Source organism: Eschrichtius robustus, chromosome 16 (assembly GCF_028021215.1).
Source record: "Eschrichtius robustus isolate mEscRob2 chromosome 16, mEscRob2.pri, whole genome shotgun sequence".
Classification (NCBI taxonomy): Eukaryota; Metazoa; Chordata; class Mammalia; order Artiodactyla; family Eschrichtiidae; genus Eschrichtius; species Eschrichtius robustus.
The window spans coordinates 77,644,003-77,662,104 of NC_090839.1; the positions used below are offsets into that span (position 1 = coordinate 77,644,003).

Genomic DNA, 18,102 nt, shown 5'->3' on the forward strand with positions numbered 1-18,102 from the left:
GAACCCTCATACATTGCTGGTGGGAATGTAAAATAATACAGCCCTTATGGAACACAATTTGACAGTTCCTCAAAAAGTTAAATATAGATTTATCATATGACTCAGAAATTTCACTCCTAGGTATATACCCTTTTCCAGAATGAAAATAGTTGTTCAAACAAAAACTTATACGTGAATGTTCATAGCAGCATTATTCATAATAGTCAAAAGGTAGAAAGAAACTAAATGTTCATTAACTTATGAATAGATAAACAAAATGGGGTATATCCATACAGTGGAATACTATTTAGCCATAAAAAGAGTGAAGTGTTGATACACGCTACAACATGGATAAACCTTGAAAAATTTATGCTACATGAAAATAGCCAGTCACAAAAGGACACATATTATATGATTTAATTCATCTGAAACGTCTAGAGTAGACAAACCCACAGTCAGAAAGTAGATTAGGGCTTCCCTGGTGGCGCAGTGGTTAGGCATCTGCCTGCCAATGCAGGAGACACGGGTTCGAGCCCTGGTCTGGGAGGATCCCACATGCCGCGGAGCAACTAAGCCCGTGTGCCACAACTACTGAGCCTGTGCCCTAGAGGCTTCGAGCCACAGCTACTGAAGCCCGCGCGCCTAGAGCCCGTGCTCTGCAACAACAGAAGCCACCGCAATGAGAACCCGCGCACAGCAACGAAGACCCAACGCAGCCATAAATAAATTAATTAATTAATTAAAAAAAAAAAAGAAAGAAAGTAGATTAGTGGTTGCCAGAGTATGGTGGGGGGTGGATTGGGAGTGACTTCTAACAGTTACAGGGCTTCTTTCTGGGGTGATGGAAATGTTTTGGAATTAGTGGTGATGGTTACATAACGTTGTGAATATACTAGAACCCACTAAATTTTATACTTTAAAATGATGAATTTTGTGGAATGTAAATTTTATTTCAATTTAAAAGAGCCATTCTGAAAAATAACTCAATGTAATTCACCATAACAACAGACTAGAGAAGAAAAACGTAATAATCTTAACAGATACAGAGAAAGAATTTGACAAAATACATTCTTTCATGATGTTTTCTTCTCAGCAAACTAAGAATTAAAGGGAACTTCCTCAACCTGAGAAAGAACATTTACAAAAAAATCTACAGCTAGCATCATATTTAAAAGTAAAAGAGAATGTTTTTCTCCTAAAATTGGAAACAAGGCAGGAATATCCACTCTTACCACTCCTATACAACATCATACTGGAAGAGGTAGCTGGTCCAATAAGACAAGAAGAGAAAAGAAAAAAGAGCATGCGGAGTGGAAAGGAAAAAATAAAGCTGTCTCTATTTGGGGATGACATGATTGTTTGCATGGAAAATCCCAAAGAATCTACAAAAAAGCTATGTAAGTTATTTCAGTGAGTTCTCAGGATACAAGATCAATATGTAAAAATCAGTTGTATTTCTATACTAACAATGAACATTTGGAAATTTAAACTTAAAGAAAAAGGACCATTTATTAATACAATAGCACCAAAGACCATGAAATACTTAGGTATAAATCTAACAAAATGTGTACAACATCTTTATACTGAAAACTACAAAACACTAATGAGAGAAATCAAAGCCCTAAATAAATGGAGAAATATACTGTGTTCATGGACTGGAAAACTCAATATTGTTAAGATGTCACTTTTCCTCAAGTCGATCTATAGTCTCAACACAATGCCAATCAAAATCCTATTTTATTTTGTAGAATTGACAAGCTAATTCTAAGATTTATATGGAAAATCAAAGAAAGTAAAATATCCAAAACAGTTTTGAAAAGGATCTTAGGTAAATACCATTAGGTATTTAGTGGAAGATTCATACACTATGTGATTTTTAGGCTTTCTATAAAGTTACAGTAAGCAGGACAGCGTGGCATTGACAAAAGGATAGACATGAAGATCAGTGGAACAGAATAGGCCTGAAGTATAAGCCTGACACATTGATTTTCAATAAAGGCACAAAGACAATTCAATGGAGAGTTCAATGGTGCTGGAACAATTGAACATCCATGGTAACAAAACAAAACAAAATCCTTACCCATATCTTGTCAATTCAACCATGTTAAGATTAATTTAAATCGATCATAGAGCTAAATGTAAAATCTAAAACTACTATACTTGTGGGAGAAAACATAGGATAAAATTTTTGTGACCTTGTGTTAGGCAAAGAATTCTTAGATATAACACTAAAAGCATGGTCCATAAAGAAAAAATTGATAACTAAGATTTCAACAAAATGGAAAGTTTTGCTCTCTTCATTAAGAGAATGAACAGATAAGCTACAGACTGGGAGAAAATATTCGCAAATTTTACTTCTTTTTTAAAAAATTACATATCTGACAAAGGACTTAATCCAGAATATATAAAGGATTTCAAAACTCAAGAATAAGAAGTCAAACAATCCAATTCAAAAATAAGCAGAGTATTTGAACAGACACTTCACCAAAGAAGATATGTAAATGGCAAATAAGCACATGAAAACATGTCCCATGTCATTAAATCATTACGGAAATGCAAATTAAAACCACAATGAGATACAACTGCACACCGATTAGTATGGTTAACATAAAAAAGGAAGTAAATTGGCAGTATCAAGTTCTGGCAAGGATGTGTAGCAACTAAAACTCTCAGACATTGCTGTTGGAATGGAAAATGGCACGGCTGCTTTGGAAAACAGTTTTCAGTATCTTACAAAGTTCAATATGCAGTTGCCATAACACTCAGATATTTACCCAGGAGAAATAAAAATAGACGTTCACTGGAAAACCTGTATATGAATGTTTCTAGTAGCTCTATTCGTAACTGCCAAAAGTTAGAAACAACCTGAATATCCCTCAACTGGGGAATGGATAAACAAACTGTGGTACATCCATACAATGGAATACTAGTCAGAAATAAAAGGGAACAGATTACTGATACACGCAAAAACTTGGATGAATCCTAAATGCTTACTCTAGTTGAAAGAAGCCAGACCCAAAAGGCTACATACTGTATGGTTCCATTTATATAACATTCTGGAAAAGGCAAAACTATAGGGACAAAAACAGATCAGTGGTTGTCAGGGGCTGGTGACTGAGGGAAGAGGTTGATTACAGCATAAGGGAATATTTTGGGGGTGATGAAAGTGTTCTGAATCTTGACCATCGTGGCAGTTACATGAATTTATGTATTTGTCAAAACTCATAAAACTAAACTAAAAAGTCTGAATTTTTTTGTATGGAAATTATACCCTAATAAACTTGACCTAAAAACAAAAAAATCCTGTTGACTTTAGGATGAAGCTTAAATGCCTTTACTGGACCATTGGGAGGCCTCCCTCAGTGGTGTGTGGGGCAGAAATCAGACTGTAGTGAGTCATGTCTTGACGTCCTCTGCACTTTCCTCCCTAGGACTTGCCCCAGAAGCTTGAAATTTCCATATACATCTCCCTTTTATCTGTTACTATTCCCCTCCATTCCACCCTGCTGCACCTAGAGCCTTGGAAGGCACTGTCTCCACTACCCAGCCTCACGCTTAGCAAATAGAAAACCCTTGTTTGTTGAATGAAAGAATGACTAAATGGATGATTCCTATGGATGAATTCTACCTATTTACATTGAACATATTTTGGTGTTTTTTTGAACATACTTTTAAGATTCTTTTAAAAGGTAGACATTATTTCTCAATATCATGCAAAAAAATTCCTGTGGCAATAGTTGTTTTTCATCTAAGCCAGTTGATTCCTTGAGACTGCCAAATTTGACTTACCTCCTTAAAGACTTGCAATATATTGAAAGGATATCCTGTCTGGTCTTCCAGGCTTTTCTGTCTGTATTTTCAAATCCAACTTCTTCGCTACCTTAATCATCTCCCTGGAACACCATTTGGGGTAGATCCTCACTACCTGTCAACTCTACCATATACTCCTCTAACTGGCAGTACATTCAAACAAGGATTGATCATGAAACAGAGAGAGGACCACATCCGCTCCAAAGGGCTTTCCTCAGCAGGCATGATTTTTCTTCACAGGGAGAAAAATCCCCGTGCTCTGCTTTAGGTGGAAAGAGGTATGTGATCTTGGCCTTATCTCTTTCAGATCGGCTCCTACTTCGGGGCCTCCCTCAGCTCCGTGGACGTGAACAGAGATGGCAGCTCCGACCTGGTCCTCATCGGGGCCCCCCATTACTATGAGCAGAGCCGGGGGGGGCAGGTGTCCATGTGCCCCTTTCCCCGGGGGGTGAGTGGCTGATGAGACCCGGGCTGGGTGGGGTCTGGGTGTGGAGGGGTCTCCTGGGTTGAGCCCTGACACTGTTTTTGTTCTGCAGAGGGCTAAGTGGCAGTGTGGTGCTGTCCTGCGAGGGGAGCAAGGCCACCTCTGGGCCCGCTTTGGGGCAGCTCTGACGGTGCTGGGGGATGTGAATGGGGACAGGCTGATGGACGTGGCCATCGGGGCCCCGGGAGAGCAGGAGAACCGTGGTGCTGTCTACCTGTTTCACGGAACCTCGGGACTGGGCATCAGCCCCGCCCACAGCCAGGTGAGGCCCGGTCACTATTTTTGTTATAACTGTAGCCTCTTTGCCAATCTGTCCCTTTCTAATTCAATATTCCGACAGCTGCCAGATCAGTTCTCCCAGTAGTCCTTTTCGGAAGCTTCAAAAATAACACATACTTCACAGAAAAGATTCATTCTTACCACAACTAGAGGAGGTGCACAGGGCCATCATCACTCCCACTTTACAGACGAGAAGATGAAGGCTCAGAGGTGATGAACGCTGAGGTGGAAGTGTTAGGATGTAGACATTCCTTTCCTCCGAATCTCAGTCTTGGTAGGATGACCAGCAGACCCGGTTTGCCCAGATCTGTCTCGGTTTTAGCACTGAAAGTCTCACAGCTCAGGAAGGCCTATGGTTGGTCACCCTTCCAGGACTGCGTGCTTCATGGGCTTGTGACTTGTGCAGTTACACGGGGCTCCTGTCTCAGAACGGCGCTGTGCTTAGATTAAGGCTCTGCTCTGGCCATCTTGAAACTCTTAACAACTTTTGAACAAGGAGTCCTACATTTTTTTCTCCCCACTGGGTCCTGCAAATTATGTAGCTGATCCTGATGGTTGGTCACTTGAAATGCAGGTCACCACAACTGGTTTCCTCTCTAAACTGGCTCCCTGTTTCCTGCTGGATGAAGCCCACTGTCTGGAGGGACCCCCACGGTCTGGCGGTCTCCCATCACAGGCCGCCGAGGCCATCCAGTCTGCTGGCTTCTGGTCTCTGTTTTTTTTTTCCAGCCTCACATTTTTCTTCTGTCCTTTCTCTGTCTCCTCATCACTCCTGCCAAATCCCTCACCCTAGAGGTTCAACCCTACCCACACATCCAAATCACCTGAAGGTCTTAAAAAACAGGTGCCTGGGCCCTGCCAGTAGGGGTTCTGATTTAATTGGTCTGGGGTCAGGGCCCCAGGCATCAGTAGAGTTTTTTCAACATTGTATTTAGAAAAATTTCAAAGTTAACTGCAAAGTTGAAAGACTTGTCCAGTGGACACCTGTGTATTTATGAGCTAAAATCTACGATGAATATTTTACTAGATTTACTTTATCACATCTCCATCCTTTTTCTACCTGTCCATCAAGTTCATCGTTACTTTTTCTAGTGCAATTCAAAGTAATTTGCAACACCAGTCCAACTTTGCCCCTAAATACCTCAGCGTGTATATCATCAACTAGAATTCAAAATATTCAAATATGCTTACTGTTATTTTTAAGATCAAATGTACAGACAGGAAAAGCACAAATCTTTAGCCAGTCAAAGAATTTTGAAAAATATAATCCACAATCCTATCAAGATGCTGAACATAATCGTCACTCTAGAAAGTTCCCTCCCGCCCCCATCCAGTCAATTTCTGACCCCATTCCCTCCCAGAGGAAGCTACCGTTCCAATTATTTTCCACCACAGATGAGTTTTGCCCATTCTAGTGTATGGAATAGTACACTACATAGGCCCTAGTATTTTTCACACGCTCTGGAGTTGCAGCCCGGGCTAAGCACTACTGCCTTACGTTCTTCCCTCTGTGTCACGGAGCCTCTTTCCACAATTGTGTGAATATTATAATATGCCTCTTTTCATTGGCACCTGTTGTTTCTCTGTGTAAATGGGATTTGAAGGCTCTGGTTTTACTTCACTTTTATTACAAAAGCTTTACATGCTTGTACAAATTTAAAAATCTAAAGTAAACAGTACCGCAGGTTCAGACATTTGGTGTATGTGCTTGGCTGAGGAGCCAATGGGGCGAAGCTACCATCTGTGGGATTATGACTGAACGCCTCTAAGTCAGCATCCCGCCCAGGCGGAACGATGCGGCAGTGCCGCGGAAGCCTCGGTTGGCCTCGGATAGCCGGTCCCCCCCGCCATCCCCGCCGCGCGTCGGGACCGGGGTCCGGTGCGGAGAGCCCTTCGTCCTGGGACACGGGGTGCGGCCGGAAAGGCGGCCGCCCCCTCGCCCGTCACGCACCGCACGTTCGTGGGGAACCTGGTGCTAAACCATTCGTAGACAACCTGCTTCTGGGTCGGGGTTTCGTACGTAGCAGAGCAGCTCCCTCGCTGCGACCTATTGAAAGTCAGCCCTCCACACAAGGGTTTGTAAAATAATAAGAAAAAAAGAAGAAAAAAACCAACAGTGAAAGTCTTAACACCCTCCCCTTATCTGCACCTGGAAAGGAAAACAAGGTAAGGAGAGGGTCCACACACTCACCCACCCTCACCCACTCCTACATACCTGCTCTCACCCACCCACAACCCCCATACACCCACTCCCACCCCACAGACTTTGGAATTAAAAAACAAATGCAAAAAGGGTCGTGCAATACTATTGCTCTACTCTTTGCATTTTTTACTTGCTCTTTTCCTATGACTGGGGCTAGGGTGATCAGTATGCAGACGAGCAAAACTGCTGTGGCTCTCCCAACTACCATATTATATAATTTCAAAACAAAGCATCCTTCCAACGGAATACGCTAACTTTTTCTCAAAAAAATTTGCAGTGTAATGTACGTGCAGTAAACACACAAATCTCAAGTGATGAATTTTCCTATCTGTGAACTCGAGTAAGCACCACCCAGATTAAGATATAGCACATTTCCAACATCCCACACTTCCTCATTCTTCTTTCTAGTTGATAAACTCACTTAAAAAAAATGGCAGTAAAATATCCATGACCTAAAACTCACCATCTTAACCACTTTTATGTGTACACTTCAGCGGCATTAAGTTCGTGACAAAATCACTTTTAAAATTTCTTAATATATTTGGCTGTTATCCTTTCAGTGTTACTTTTGCACATAGATTAAAGAGTCAAAATTGTTCTTAACAGCTTATTATGAAAAGCAACAATTTCCACACCCACACTGTGATTTCCTCTTCATTTTCCCTCCCCTGAGGAAACCACTTTCAGCTCTTTCAGTGATTCTCCATACTTCCCGAGGACACAATTATTTTGCTGCTTCTTGATTTTTGTTTTCGCATTGACTTCCCACTATGGGAGGTGAGGACTGAGCTCTCTTTCAGTCCCCTCTTGCCACATATTCACACGCCTCCCATCCCACCCCCCCATTCCTTAAATTTATATGATAATTTTGCTTAGATCTATGTTCAGTGTTTGCATTTTCCTGACCATGTAAAAGAGATTCAACTGAGTCAAATAGTATACTATACCACTTCTTTCCTGTGAAACTTTTTGTTTTCCCTGGAAAACCCAGTAATTGATGGACACTTGGCTATCATCTCAAGGTTGTGGTCTAAAGCTTAATAGTTACCCTAATTCCTTGAGAAGGTGTGGGAGGTATGACTTGAGTGGAGCCCAGACAATCTCTCCTTGGGTCATCCCAGGAGACTGAGTTACACTCTTCCCTATTCTTTCCCACCCCTTTCTCTCCTCCTCTTTTCTACCCTCAGCGGATCACAGGCTCCCACTTCTCTCCGAGGCTCCAGTATTTTGGGCAGTCACTGAGCGGGGGCCAGGACCTCACAGTGGATGGACTGGTGGACCTGGCTGTAGGGGCTCAGGGGCACGTGCTGCTGCTCAGGTGAGAGCACACCAGGTATCTTCTTTTTCTTAACATATGTACTTCTTTTTATTTTTAATAATTAAAAAAATATTTATTTAGGCTGCATTAGGCCTTCGTTGTTGCTCGGGCTTTCTCTAGTTGCGGCAAGCGGGGGTTACTCTTCATTGCGGTGCGCGGGCTTCTCATCATGGCGGCTTCTCTTGTTGTGGATCATGGGCTCTAGGCGTGCGGGTTTCAGTAGTTGCAGCATGCAGGCTCAGTAGTTGTGGCTTGTGGGCTCTAGGCACGCAGACTTCAGTAGTTGTAGCACGTGAGCTCAGTAGTTGTGGCTCACGAGCTCTAGAGCACAGGCTCAGTAGTTGTGGTGCATGGGTTGAGTTGCTCCCCGGCATGTGGGATCTTCCCCGACCAGGGCTCGAACCCGTGTCCCCTGCCTTGGCAGCCAGATTCTCAACCACTGCACCACCAGGGAAGTCTCCCAGGTATCTTCTTTTTAAGGAGTGGCTTTGCTGTACGAAGGCCCCTGAGGGCCCTCTGGTGTCCCCCCACAGGTCCCAGCCGGTGCTGAAAGTTGAGGCGACCATGGAGTTCACACCCAGGGAAGTGGCAAGGGATGTGTATGAGTGTCGTGAGCGGGTGGTGAAAGGCCAGATCGCTGGGGAGGTCAGAGTCTGCCTCCGTGTCCGCAAGAACACACGGGACAGGCTGGGAGAAGGTGAGGCTGGGTGAGTAAGTCTCAAGAGGTTAAACGACTGGGGACATGGACGGGTGGCCCAGAGTAAAGTTCTCACAGGCTCCGATAGCCTTCTTCAAGCTTGGGTGGAGTGAGCAAGTGGTTCCTCTGCTAGGGGGGTGGGTGGGGAGGCCCAGCAAACACCCCTAAAGAAGTAAGCATGTGGCACTCCTTTACACTCTCAGTTCTCCAGAGAATGAAGGGCCCCTGTGAACTAACCAGGTCTTTTTTTTAAACTGAGAGATAACTCGTTTAAAGGGGAGGTTGAGCTGATGAAGCTAAACACAAACTCACAAAGCATTCAGATATGCACTTTATCACAACTAACTTGACTTCCTTTTGTCTCTATTCTCAAAGAGTGGCACTGTGCTTAGGGTGAGGAAGAGTAATGATGGTTCTAGAGAGAAACAGGGGGAGGGGATAAAATTGGCTTCTAGCAGTAATCTTACCGGACTGAGGAGATAGCAGTCAGAATTTGGGGCAGCCAGCATGGCTAGAAATTGAGAGCAAAGTCTTGGAGACTAGAGAATTACAGAGAAGGTGTCCCAAAATCCACATAGAAATTTCCTGTAAGTCATTGGCTGACTTTTAAGCCATGCATGTCCAGATCAATACTCTTAGAAACTCAGTGGAAGACAGCAACTGGAGAGCTCAAGAGCTGAACAGAAATCTAGCAGCTTCCCCATGCTGGGGAAGCAGAGATTTGAGAGGGACCTTAAAAAACACCTTGGTCCTTCTACTGGGACAATGTCCACTGAAACCAGCAAACCAAGAGAAACAATAGACAATAGAAATAGACCCATAGGTGATTCAGCAATTAGAATTATCAGATAAGAATTTAAAAGATAACTAAAATTAATATCTTCGAGAAAAAATAGGAAATGATGGAGAACTTCATAAAAAACCTGGAATTCATGAAATAGAGTTAAATGGAAACACTAGCCCTGAAAAATACACTGAATGAAATTGAGAATTCAATAGATAGATTTAATAGTAGATTAGAAGCAGAACAAACAGATATATACTACTATATATAAAATAGATAAACAGCAAGGATTTACTGTATAGCACAGGGAACTATATTCAATATCTTGTATAACCTATAATGGAAAAGAATCTGAAAAAATATATGTATAACTGAATCACTTTGCTGTACACCTGAAACTAACACAATATTGTAAATCAACTATACTTATATTTTAAAAAAGTAGAACAGAGAATTAGTGAACTGGAAGGTAAGTAAATTGCAAGTATCCAGCTGAACACACAGAGAGAAAAAAGGATGAAAAATAAACCATAGGAGACATATGGGACATGGTGAAAGATCTAATAAACATGTAATTGGAATTCCAAAAAGAAGGGAGAGAGAGAGACAGAATAAGAAAGAAGCAAGAGTTAAACCTAAATGGTAAAAGAATGTGAAAAAGAATAGATACATGTATATGTATAATTGAATCACTTTGCTGTGCACCTGAAACTAACGCAACACTGTTAATCAACTATACTCCAATATAAAATAAAAATTAAAAAAAAAAAGAAATGGTGGTAAAGAATTTTCTAAAATTGATGAAAACCATCAAGATTCTCTACCAAATTAGGAACTTCCCTGGCCGTCTGGTGGTTAAGACTCCCTGCTTCCAATGCAGGGGGCGTGGGTTTGATCCCTGGTTGGGGAACTAAAATCCCATATGCCATGTGGCCAAAAAAAAAAAAAAAAAGATTCTCTACCAAATCAAAGAAAGATAACATTAGACATTGTACCATCCCAAGGCACAAACTGCTGAAGGTCAAAGACAGAAAAAAAGTTAAAAGCAGCCAGAAAAAATATACTTAATTTTCCAGTATGTGACAGAATAGCTACTATTTATTGAGCAGTTACTGTGTGGCAGACACTATGCTAAATGCTCTGTAGGCACTATTTCGTTTTCACTATTGGGAAGGTCCAATTATTATCTTCAATTTAAAAATAAGGAATTGAGGCCCTCAGAGAGGTCAGCTAACATGTCCAAATTCAGATAGCTGGAGAGCAGAGGAGCTGGGCCTCCACCTGCTGCCAGTCTGACTCCAAACCCAGGCTCCTCACCACCATTCTACCCTGTCCCTTCAGGAGATACCCAGAGCACCATCACATATGACCTGGCTCTGGACCCAGGTCGCCCACATTCCCAGGCCATCTTTGAAGAGACAAAGAACAACACTCTCAGACATATAGTGACGTTGGGGCTGAGTCAGAAATGTAAGACCCTGAAGCTCCAGTTACTGGTGAGCAGAGGGTGACCATACTCCTGGGTCCTCCAAGCATGGGGCGGGCTTGGGATGTTGAGGAGGGCAGACCACCAAAACCCCACTGTCTCTCAGGATTGTGTAGAGGACTCACTGACCCCCATTGCCCTGCGCCTCAACTTCTCTCTGGTGGGAAAGCCCTTGTCCTCTTTTGGGAACCTCCGGCCAGTGCTGGCTGTAGATGCTCCGACACTCTTCACAGCCTCGGTGAGTCTGGGAGCTGGAGTCCAGCAGGGGTGTGGAAGGGACCAGAGGCCAAGGTTGTTGAAGCTCATTTTATTTCATTTCACATAATTTTATTTCAAGATTTCATTTTACTGTTTCATTTCACCTCTTTTCATGATTTCCTTTCATTTTTCTCATACTCTGTTTTGGCAGTTTCCCTTTGAGAAGAATTGTGGCAATGACAGCATTTGCCAGGATGACCTCAGCATCACCTTCAGTTTTATGAGGTGAGTTTCCTGTCCTCATTTTTACACCCAGACCTGCACCATGACCTGCTGCTCTGTTCTTCTCCTGGCCCCCAGGGGAGCCTGGCGCAGAGCAGCTGCCTCAGAGGTGTGTTTGTGTGGCTGCCTCGTGCACCGTCTTCTCTCTCCGAGTGTCCGCGCCTCCTTCCCGCCGGAACAGACCCGCTGCAGGAAAGCACTCAGCATCTCATGGCATGGCTTGTTCCCACCACAGCCTGGACACCCTGGTGGTGGGTGGTTCCCGGGACTTAAACGTGACGCTGACTGTGAGAAACCAGGGCGAGGACTCCTACAGAACACAGGTCACCTTCTTCTACCCATCTGGCTTGTCCTATCGGAGGGTGTCAGGCGCCCAGGTAGCCAAACCCTTCTCAGGCTCCATCTGGCTTTGCGTTCCCTGCCCCCATGGCTGGTGTTTGACATCATCACCTCTGCCTCCCTTGCCTTCCAGAACCAGCGCTCACAGCGGTTCTGGCGCCTGGTCTGTGAGTCTGACGTCTCCACTGAAGGGTCTGGGACCTTGAAGAGCACCAGCTGCAGCATAAACCACCCCATCTTCCCAGAGAACTCAGAGGTCAGGCTGTTGGCTCCTCCTCCCTTTTTCTCCTTTGTCTTCCTCTGAATTCTTCCCTAGTTCTTCTTTTTCTTCTTCTTCTTCTTTCCTCCTCCTCTTCCTTTTTCTTCTTCTTCTTCTTCTTCTCCTTCTCCTTCTCCTTCTCCTTCCCCTTCCCCTTCCCCTTCTTCTTCTTCTTCTTCTTCTTCTTCTTCTTCTTTCTTCTTCTTCTTCTTCTTCTTCTTCTTCTTCTTCTTCTTCTTCTTCTTCTTCTTCTTCTTCTTCTTCTTCTTCTTCTTCTTCTTCTTCTTCTTCTTCTTCTTCTTCTTCTTCTTCTTCTTCTTCTTCTTCTTCTTCTCCTCCTCCTCCTTCTCCTTCCTCTTCTCCTTCCCCTTCTCCTCCTTCTTCTTCTCCTTCTTCTCCTCCTCCTTCTTCTTCTGCTATTTCTACTTCTTCTCCTCCTTCTCCTTCTCCTCCTCCTTCTTCTTTGCTGCACTGCATGGCTTGTGGGATCTTAGTTTCCTGGCCAGATATTGAACCTGCGCCCTCGGCAGTGAAAATGCATGGAGTCCTAACCAATGGACCGCCAGGGAATTCTCTTCTTTCTTTTAAAAGTAGATGTTTCTTTGTTTTGAAAAACAGCTTTATTGAGATAAAATTCATCTACCACACAATTCACCCACTTCAAGTATACAATCCAGTGGCTTTTGCAATGTTCACAGTGTTGTGCATCCATCACCATGATCAATGTTAGTGTATTTTATTACCCCAAGAAAAGACCCTGCTCCCCTTAGCCTTCAGCCCGTGTCGTCCCATCTCTCCCAGCCCTAGGCAACCACTACTCTATTTGCTGTCTTGAGATTCACCTATTCTGGATATTTCATATAAATGGAATCATATAATAGGATTGCTTCTTTGACTGAGCATCATGCTTTCAAGGATCATCCGTGTTGCAGGATGTATTAATACTCAGATTCTTTTTACTGCTGAATAATATTCTGTTGTACGGATGTGCCCCATTTTATTTACCCATTCTTCAGCTGATGGACATTTGGGTTGTTCCTTCTCTCTTACTCTTGTCACTGTCTCTTCTTTCTCCAACTCCAGATCACCTTCAATATCACATTTGACGTGAACCCTGATGCTTTCTTTGGAAACAAACTACTTCTCAAGGCCAATGTGACCAGGTGCGCTATGCCTGGCCTCCTCCATTTTGAGGCCCCAGCCCCTGGCACCCCTGTTCAGGGTGGACCATTGCCCTCTCCCCACTGGTTCTCCCTTCAGTTCATTTGTTTACTCAACAAACACCAACTGAGCACCCACCACGTTCCAGGCATGGCCCCCTGTGCTGGTGGAACAGTGATGGACAAGACAGCTGTGATTCTTGCCCTCACAGAGGTTATAATTTAGGGGCAAAGACAGACAGGAAAGCCGATGATTATGATACAGTATGAAATGAATGATGTCCAGTCTTCTTGGGAGATTGGTGTTCAGAGAAGACTATACATTCAGGCTGTGAGTTAGCCAAGCAAAGGCATGAATTGAGGCTGGGCATGAAGACAGAGAGAAGGAAGTGTGGACCAAGCAAAGCCCGGAGACTGCAAAGGTCAGGCTGAGTTTGAGCACAGGAGGCAGGATTGAAGGAGTTGGTTAGATATAGGCCGTGTCATGAAATGACATGATGAGTGCTCTTAGGGAACTTGCAGTTTAACTTGGGAGTGACGTGATCACCTTTGCATGCTAGAAAGATCACTCTCCAGGAGCGGGGGAGATTGGGGTGGGAGTCGTTTTGAATTCAGGGGACCAGTGAGAAGAAGACATCCTTCTGCAGGCATCTGTCCTGGTGAGTAGGGATGGGCCTGGGCTACACAGGGGCAGCCCTGGTCTTTCCTACAATCTCTGTTTCCTCTGTTGGATTTAGAGGACAGCGTTTAGGATGCTGAGAGGACAGGACTTGGTGGTTGGTTGGTGATGGAGGGTGAGGGAGAGGAAGAAGGAGAAGGAAAGGCTGATTCTCAATTCTCAAGAGCTGACCAGAGCTCTCTGTTTCCCTTCAGTGAGAACAACATACCTGGGAACAACAAAACCGAATTCCAGCTGCAGCTGCCTGTGAAATACGCTGTCTACATGGTGGTCACCAGGTACTGGCTGCTGGGGCTTTTAGTTCTGCCTTCACCACTGGGCTGGACATGGCGCATTGAGTATCTGTGTGCACGAGTCTGTGCACGTGTGCCTGTGAGTGAGTCTGAGGATATGTGTGCACACGTGTGTGTCTGTACGTGCATGTGTACATGTGTGTGTGAGGGGCCCAAACTGGCACATGCTGCAGGTCCCACCCACACTGCCCCTGCACACCATCCCGCTCGCACCCTCTCAGGGCTGCGTTACCCGCGTGCCTGTTAACCCCTTTACACACTTAGCCCAAGAACCCCTCTCAGGACTCCCCTGATGTTCTGTCACCTCCTGCCCCTTCTTCTTTCTCCCATCAGCCTTGAGGTCTCGACCAAATATCTCAACTTCACAGCCTCAGAGAAGACCAGCCACATTATAGAGCATCAGTATCAGGTGGGGAGCTGAGAAGGAGCCTGGGGAGGGAAATCGAGATGATGGGAACACAGAAAGAATGGTAGAAGGGACTTCCCTGGTGGTCCAGTGGTTAAGACTTTGCCTTCCAATGCAGTGGGCACGGGTTTGATCCTTGGTCGGGGAACTAGGATCCCGCATGCCACGTGGCCAAAAAAATACATGATGGGAAACATGCATGAGGTGCCTGCTTTGGGCCAGGCTCTGTTCTAAGCTTGCTGTGAATCCACACACACCACCACGTGCATCCGTATGTGTATACACACACGTATTAACTCATTTTATCTTCGTAATGACCCTGTAACAGAGGTACTGTTGTCTCCCCCAGTTTATAGACGAAGAAACTGGGGCTCAGAGAGGCTAACAGAACATGCCCACAGTCTCACCCCTAGTGAGTGGAAGAGCCACTGCTTCCGACCAGCCTGTCTGGTTCTGGAATGGGTGTTTAACCCCTGTGCTCTCCTGTCTCTCAGAAAGCATCAAGAGGCAGGATGCTTGGGTCTGTGAGGCCTGATTCAGTACTGGGCTGTCGGGAGTGGGGAGCCTGATTCTAGTTGCTGGTGGGGGCAGAAAGGCCAGAACCCTGATATCTGCCCCTCCCCCCCCACGCAGTTCAACAACCTGGGAGGGAGGAAGCTCCCCATCAGTGTGGTCTTCTTGGTCCCCATCCAGCTGAACCAGGTGACCGTGTGGGACCAGCTCCACGTCACCTTCTCCCAGGTAAGCACAGCTGGGCCTGAGGATTGGGCCCAGCTCCTCTCTCCACAGCCCTGGTCTTTCCTAAAATCACTTCTGTTTCCTCTGTTGGGTTTTGGAGCCATTTCTGATCCTCTCTTGGACCTCGGTTTTCTCACCTCCCGGAGGGTGGACCCAGGAGCCCTCGCTTCAATCCATCCTCACAGTGTCCCTCTTTCCTCAGAACCTCTCCAGTAGATGCCACACCAACAAGAGTGACCCTCGTCGCTCTGACTTCCTGGGGGAGCTTAAGAAGACCCCACTGCTGGTGAGACTAAGCCCAGCCTCAGCCTCGGGGCTGCACGCAGACTCCGCAGTGCCCCCTCACCTGGGCCCAGTACCGGCTCTCATCTGCTGGCTGAGTGCATGGGATGTGGCCTGCATCCAGCTTTCCTGCTCACCTCTCTCCCCTCCTCCCTTCCCCAGAACTGCTCCATCGCTGTCTGCCAGAGAATCCAGTGTGACATCCCGTCCTTTGGCGTCCAAGAAGAATTCAAGGTCACCCTCAAGGGCAACCTCGCATTTGACTGGTATATCAAGGTAGGTGGGTGCCTGAGGCTCGGCTGGGCACAGACAAGATCCTCCAGGGTCAATGGGTCCAGCTCCCATCCTCTCTCTCCCACAGACTTTGCATAACCACATTCAGGTTGTGAGCACTGCGGAGATCTTGTTTGATGATTCGGAGTTCGCCCTGCTCCCAGGACAGGGCGCGTTTGTGAGGGCCCAGGTATCTGTCTCGGACCCAGAGGGACCGCTGGAGGCAGGAGAGGAGGCTGGGCTTGTGGGAGAGAGAGAGAGAGGGGGCTGGGGAGGAGGAGTGAGGGCTGGGGTTAGGGGGCACAGGGGATTTAGTCATGGGGTTCGGGGAGCACACAAGGTCTGACTGGGGAACCCCCAGAAATCCAGAGTCTTTCTCCCCTGATGCCCCCCCTCCCCCTCTCCCTGCTCCAGACAGAGACCAAGGTGGAGCCTTACGAAGTACATAACCCTGTCCCGCTGATCGTGGGCAGCTCGGTTGGGGGGCTGGTGCTCCTGGCCCTCGTCACTGCCGGCCTGTACAAGGTAACTCCCCCGGGGCCCTCTTCCTGCCCCTCCCCTCCCCCCCACCCCCATGGCTTCTCACTCAGCAGCGCCTTCCTGGGTTCAGCTCCCAGCTGTGCCTCAGGCAGCTCACAGAGCCTCAGTTTCTTCAGCTGTAAAATGAGACTATAAATACCCATTCTGTGGAGGTCTTTGGGTTCGTATCTCTAGAGCACTTAGAATGGTCTCTGGTACAGAGTAAACACTATATAAAGAGTACTTATTATTATATTTTATATTTCTTTCCCTCTTTTCTTTCTCAATAGTGATGCCATCCCCCTCCCTGTCCCACTTTCCCCAGATCTATTCTGCACTCCGCCACGTTATTCTTTGCATCTCTTGGTCCCGCCGTCTCCCAGCCTGGCCTGCATGGCCTTCACTCGCCCTCCTGGACTTGGTGCCCTTACTCCCCTGCCTCTGTCTCCACAGCTTGGCTTCTTCAAACGACAGTACAAGGACATGATAACTGAAGCTGGTCCTGAAACTGCCTCTCCCCAGTAACAGCAGCTCCTTCCCCACTCCTTGCTGAGTGGCCTTCCCTGCAGCAAACAGGATGTGGTCGGACCGAAGAGTGAGCGGGTCCCCAGGCTGCTGGATGGACACATCTGTTGGGAGACCAGGGCAGTGATGTCTCACTCAGGAGCAACCTGCTTGGGTTTCCATTCCTGTGTGTGTGTGTGTGTGTGTGTGTGCGTGCGCATGCACGAGTGTGAATAGTGTGTGTGGCTCAGATCTCTCTCGCATGAGGACAAGTGCCTTCCGCACAAATCTCAGGCAGAAGGGAGTTGCTTGGGCTTCCTTGTGTGTGGGTGGAGGTGCCATTGGTTCTTCCTCGGGGACAGAAGTGATGGCAGCTTTTGTGGGTGAACACAAAGGGAAGTGCAAGAAATCCTCCCCCAGCTATAGGAAGCGAGACCTCCTTTTGTGTGTGAGCCCGCAGGCCAGCAGGAGCCCATGCAGCTGGGCCTGAGCCTACCTGGACAAGCCAGCAGGAACCTGTCCAAACCATTCCACACTAGAGCTGATGTGTCCAGTGTGCAATGGTGCACCTCCCTTTATGTATTCATTTTATTATTTTAATGCTACTTTTATTTTTTGAATGGATGAACAGGTCCGTAGTATCAAAATCAAAAGACACGCAAGGGTGTGTGATGAAGTTTCCCTTCCATCCTGGTCTGCCAGCCATTTAGGTCTCTTGTAAAGGATAGTCCAGGTTATGCGTTTGGGGGTCTCCTTCACAAAGATTCTAGGCATATGCACACACACACACACACACACAAGCTTTTTTGCACAAATGGCAGCATGCATTGTTTATACTGTTCTGCATCTTGCTTTCTTCATTAATATGGCTCAGACATTGTTTTATATCAAGACATAAAGTACTTTTTCATTCTTTTATATAGTGCACCATGTTCCACTGTGTGGGTGGATCCTAACGTCCTTGTCTCCCTCCGATATATTATTTCTAGCTTCTCACAATGACAAACAATGGTGAATTAATAAATTGAATATATGTCGTTTTTGCATATGTGTAAGATAATTTATAGGATACATTCCCGGAAGTCTGAATTCTGCCAGAAGCAACCCCAAGAGAAGAATTTGAGTGAAAG

At 45.7% G+C, this 18,102-nt stretch overlaps 1 protein-coding gene across 1 annotated transcript in view; it reads left to right on the forward strand.

The window, feature by feature from the left end:
- ITGAM (integrin subunit alpha M) overlaps positions 1-16,993 on the forward strand; it is a 35,964-nt gene extending 18,971 nt beyond the window's left edge. Inside the window, exons 13-30 of the mRNA XM_068565319.1 lie at positions 4,097-4,237; positions 4,326-4,535; positions 7,943-8,073; positions 8,607-8,770; positions 10,896-11,050; positions 11,147-11,278; positions 11,450-11,523; positions 11,756-11,897; positions 11,993-12,115; positions 13,202-13,281; positions 14,152-14,235; positions 14,584-14,659; positions 15,290-15,397; positions 15,597-15,680; positions 15,839-15,952; positions 16,038-16,139; positions 16,364-16,474; positions 16,922-16,993. Of these exons, the coding sequence (XP_068421420.1) occupies positions 4,097-4,237; positions 4,326-4,535; positions 7,943-8,073; positions 8,607-8,770; positions 10,896-11,050; positions 11,147-11,278; positions 11,450-11,523; positions 11,756-11,897; positions 11,993-12,115; positions 13,202-13,281; positions 14,152-14,235; positions 14,584-14,659; positions 15,290-15,397; positions 15,597-15,680; positions 15,839-15,952; positions 16,038-16,139; positions 16,364-16,474; positions 16,922-16,993 (2,103 nt within the window). The remainder of the gene's footprint in view (positions 1-4,096; positions 4,238-4,325; positions 4,536-7,942; positions 8,074-8,606; positions 8,771-10,895; positions 11,051-11,146; positions 11,279-11,449; positions 11,524-11,755; positions 11,898-11,992; positions 12,116-13,201; positions 13,282-14,151; positions 14,236-14,583; positions 14,660-15,289; positions 15,398-15,596; positions 15,681-15,838; positions 15,953-16,037; positions 16,140-16,363; positions 16,475-16,921) is intronic.
- Positions 16,994-18,102: the final 1,109 nt, after the last annotated feature.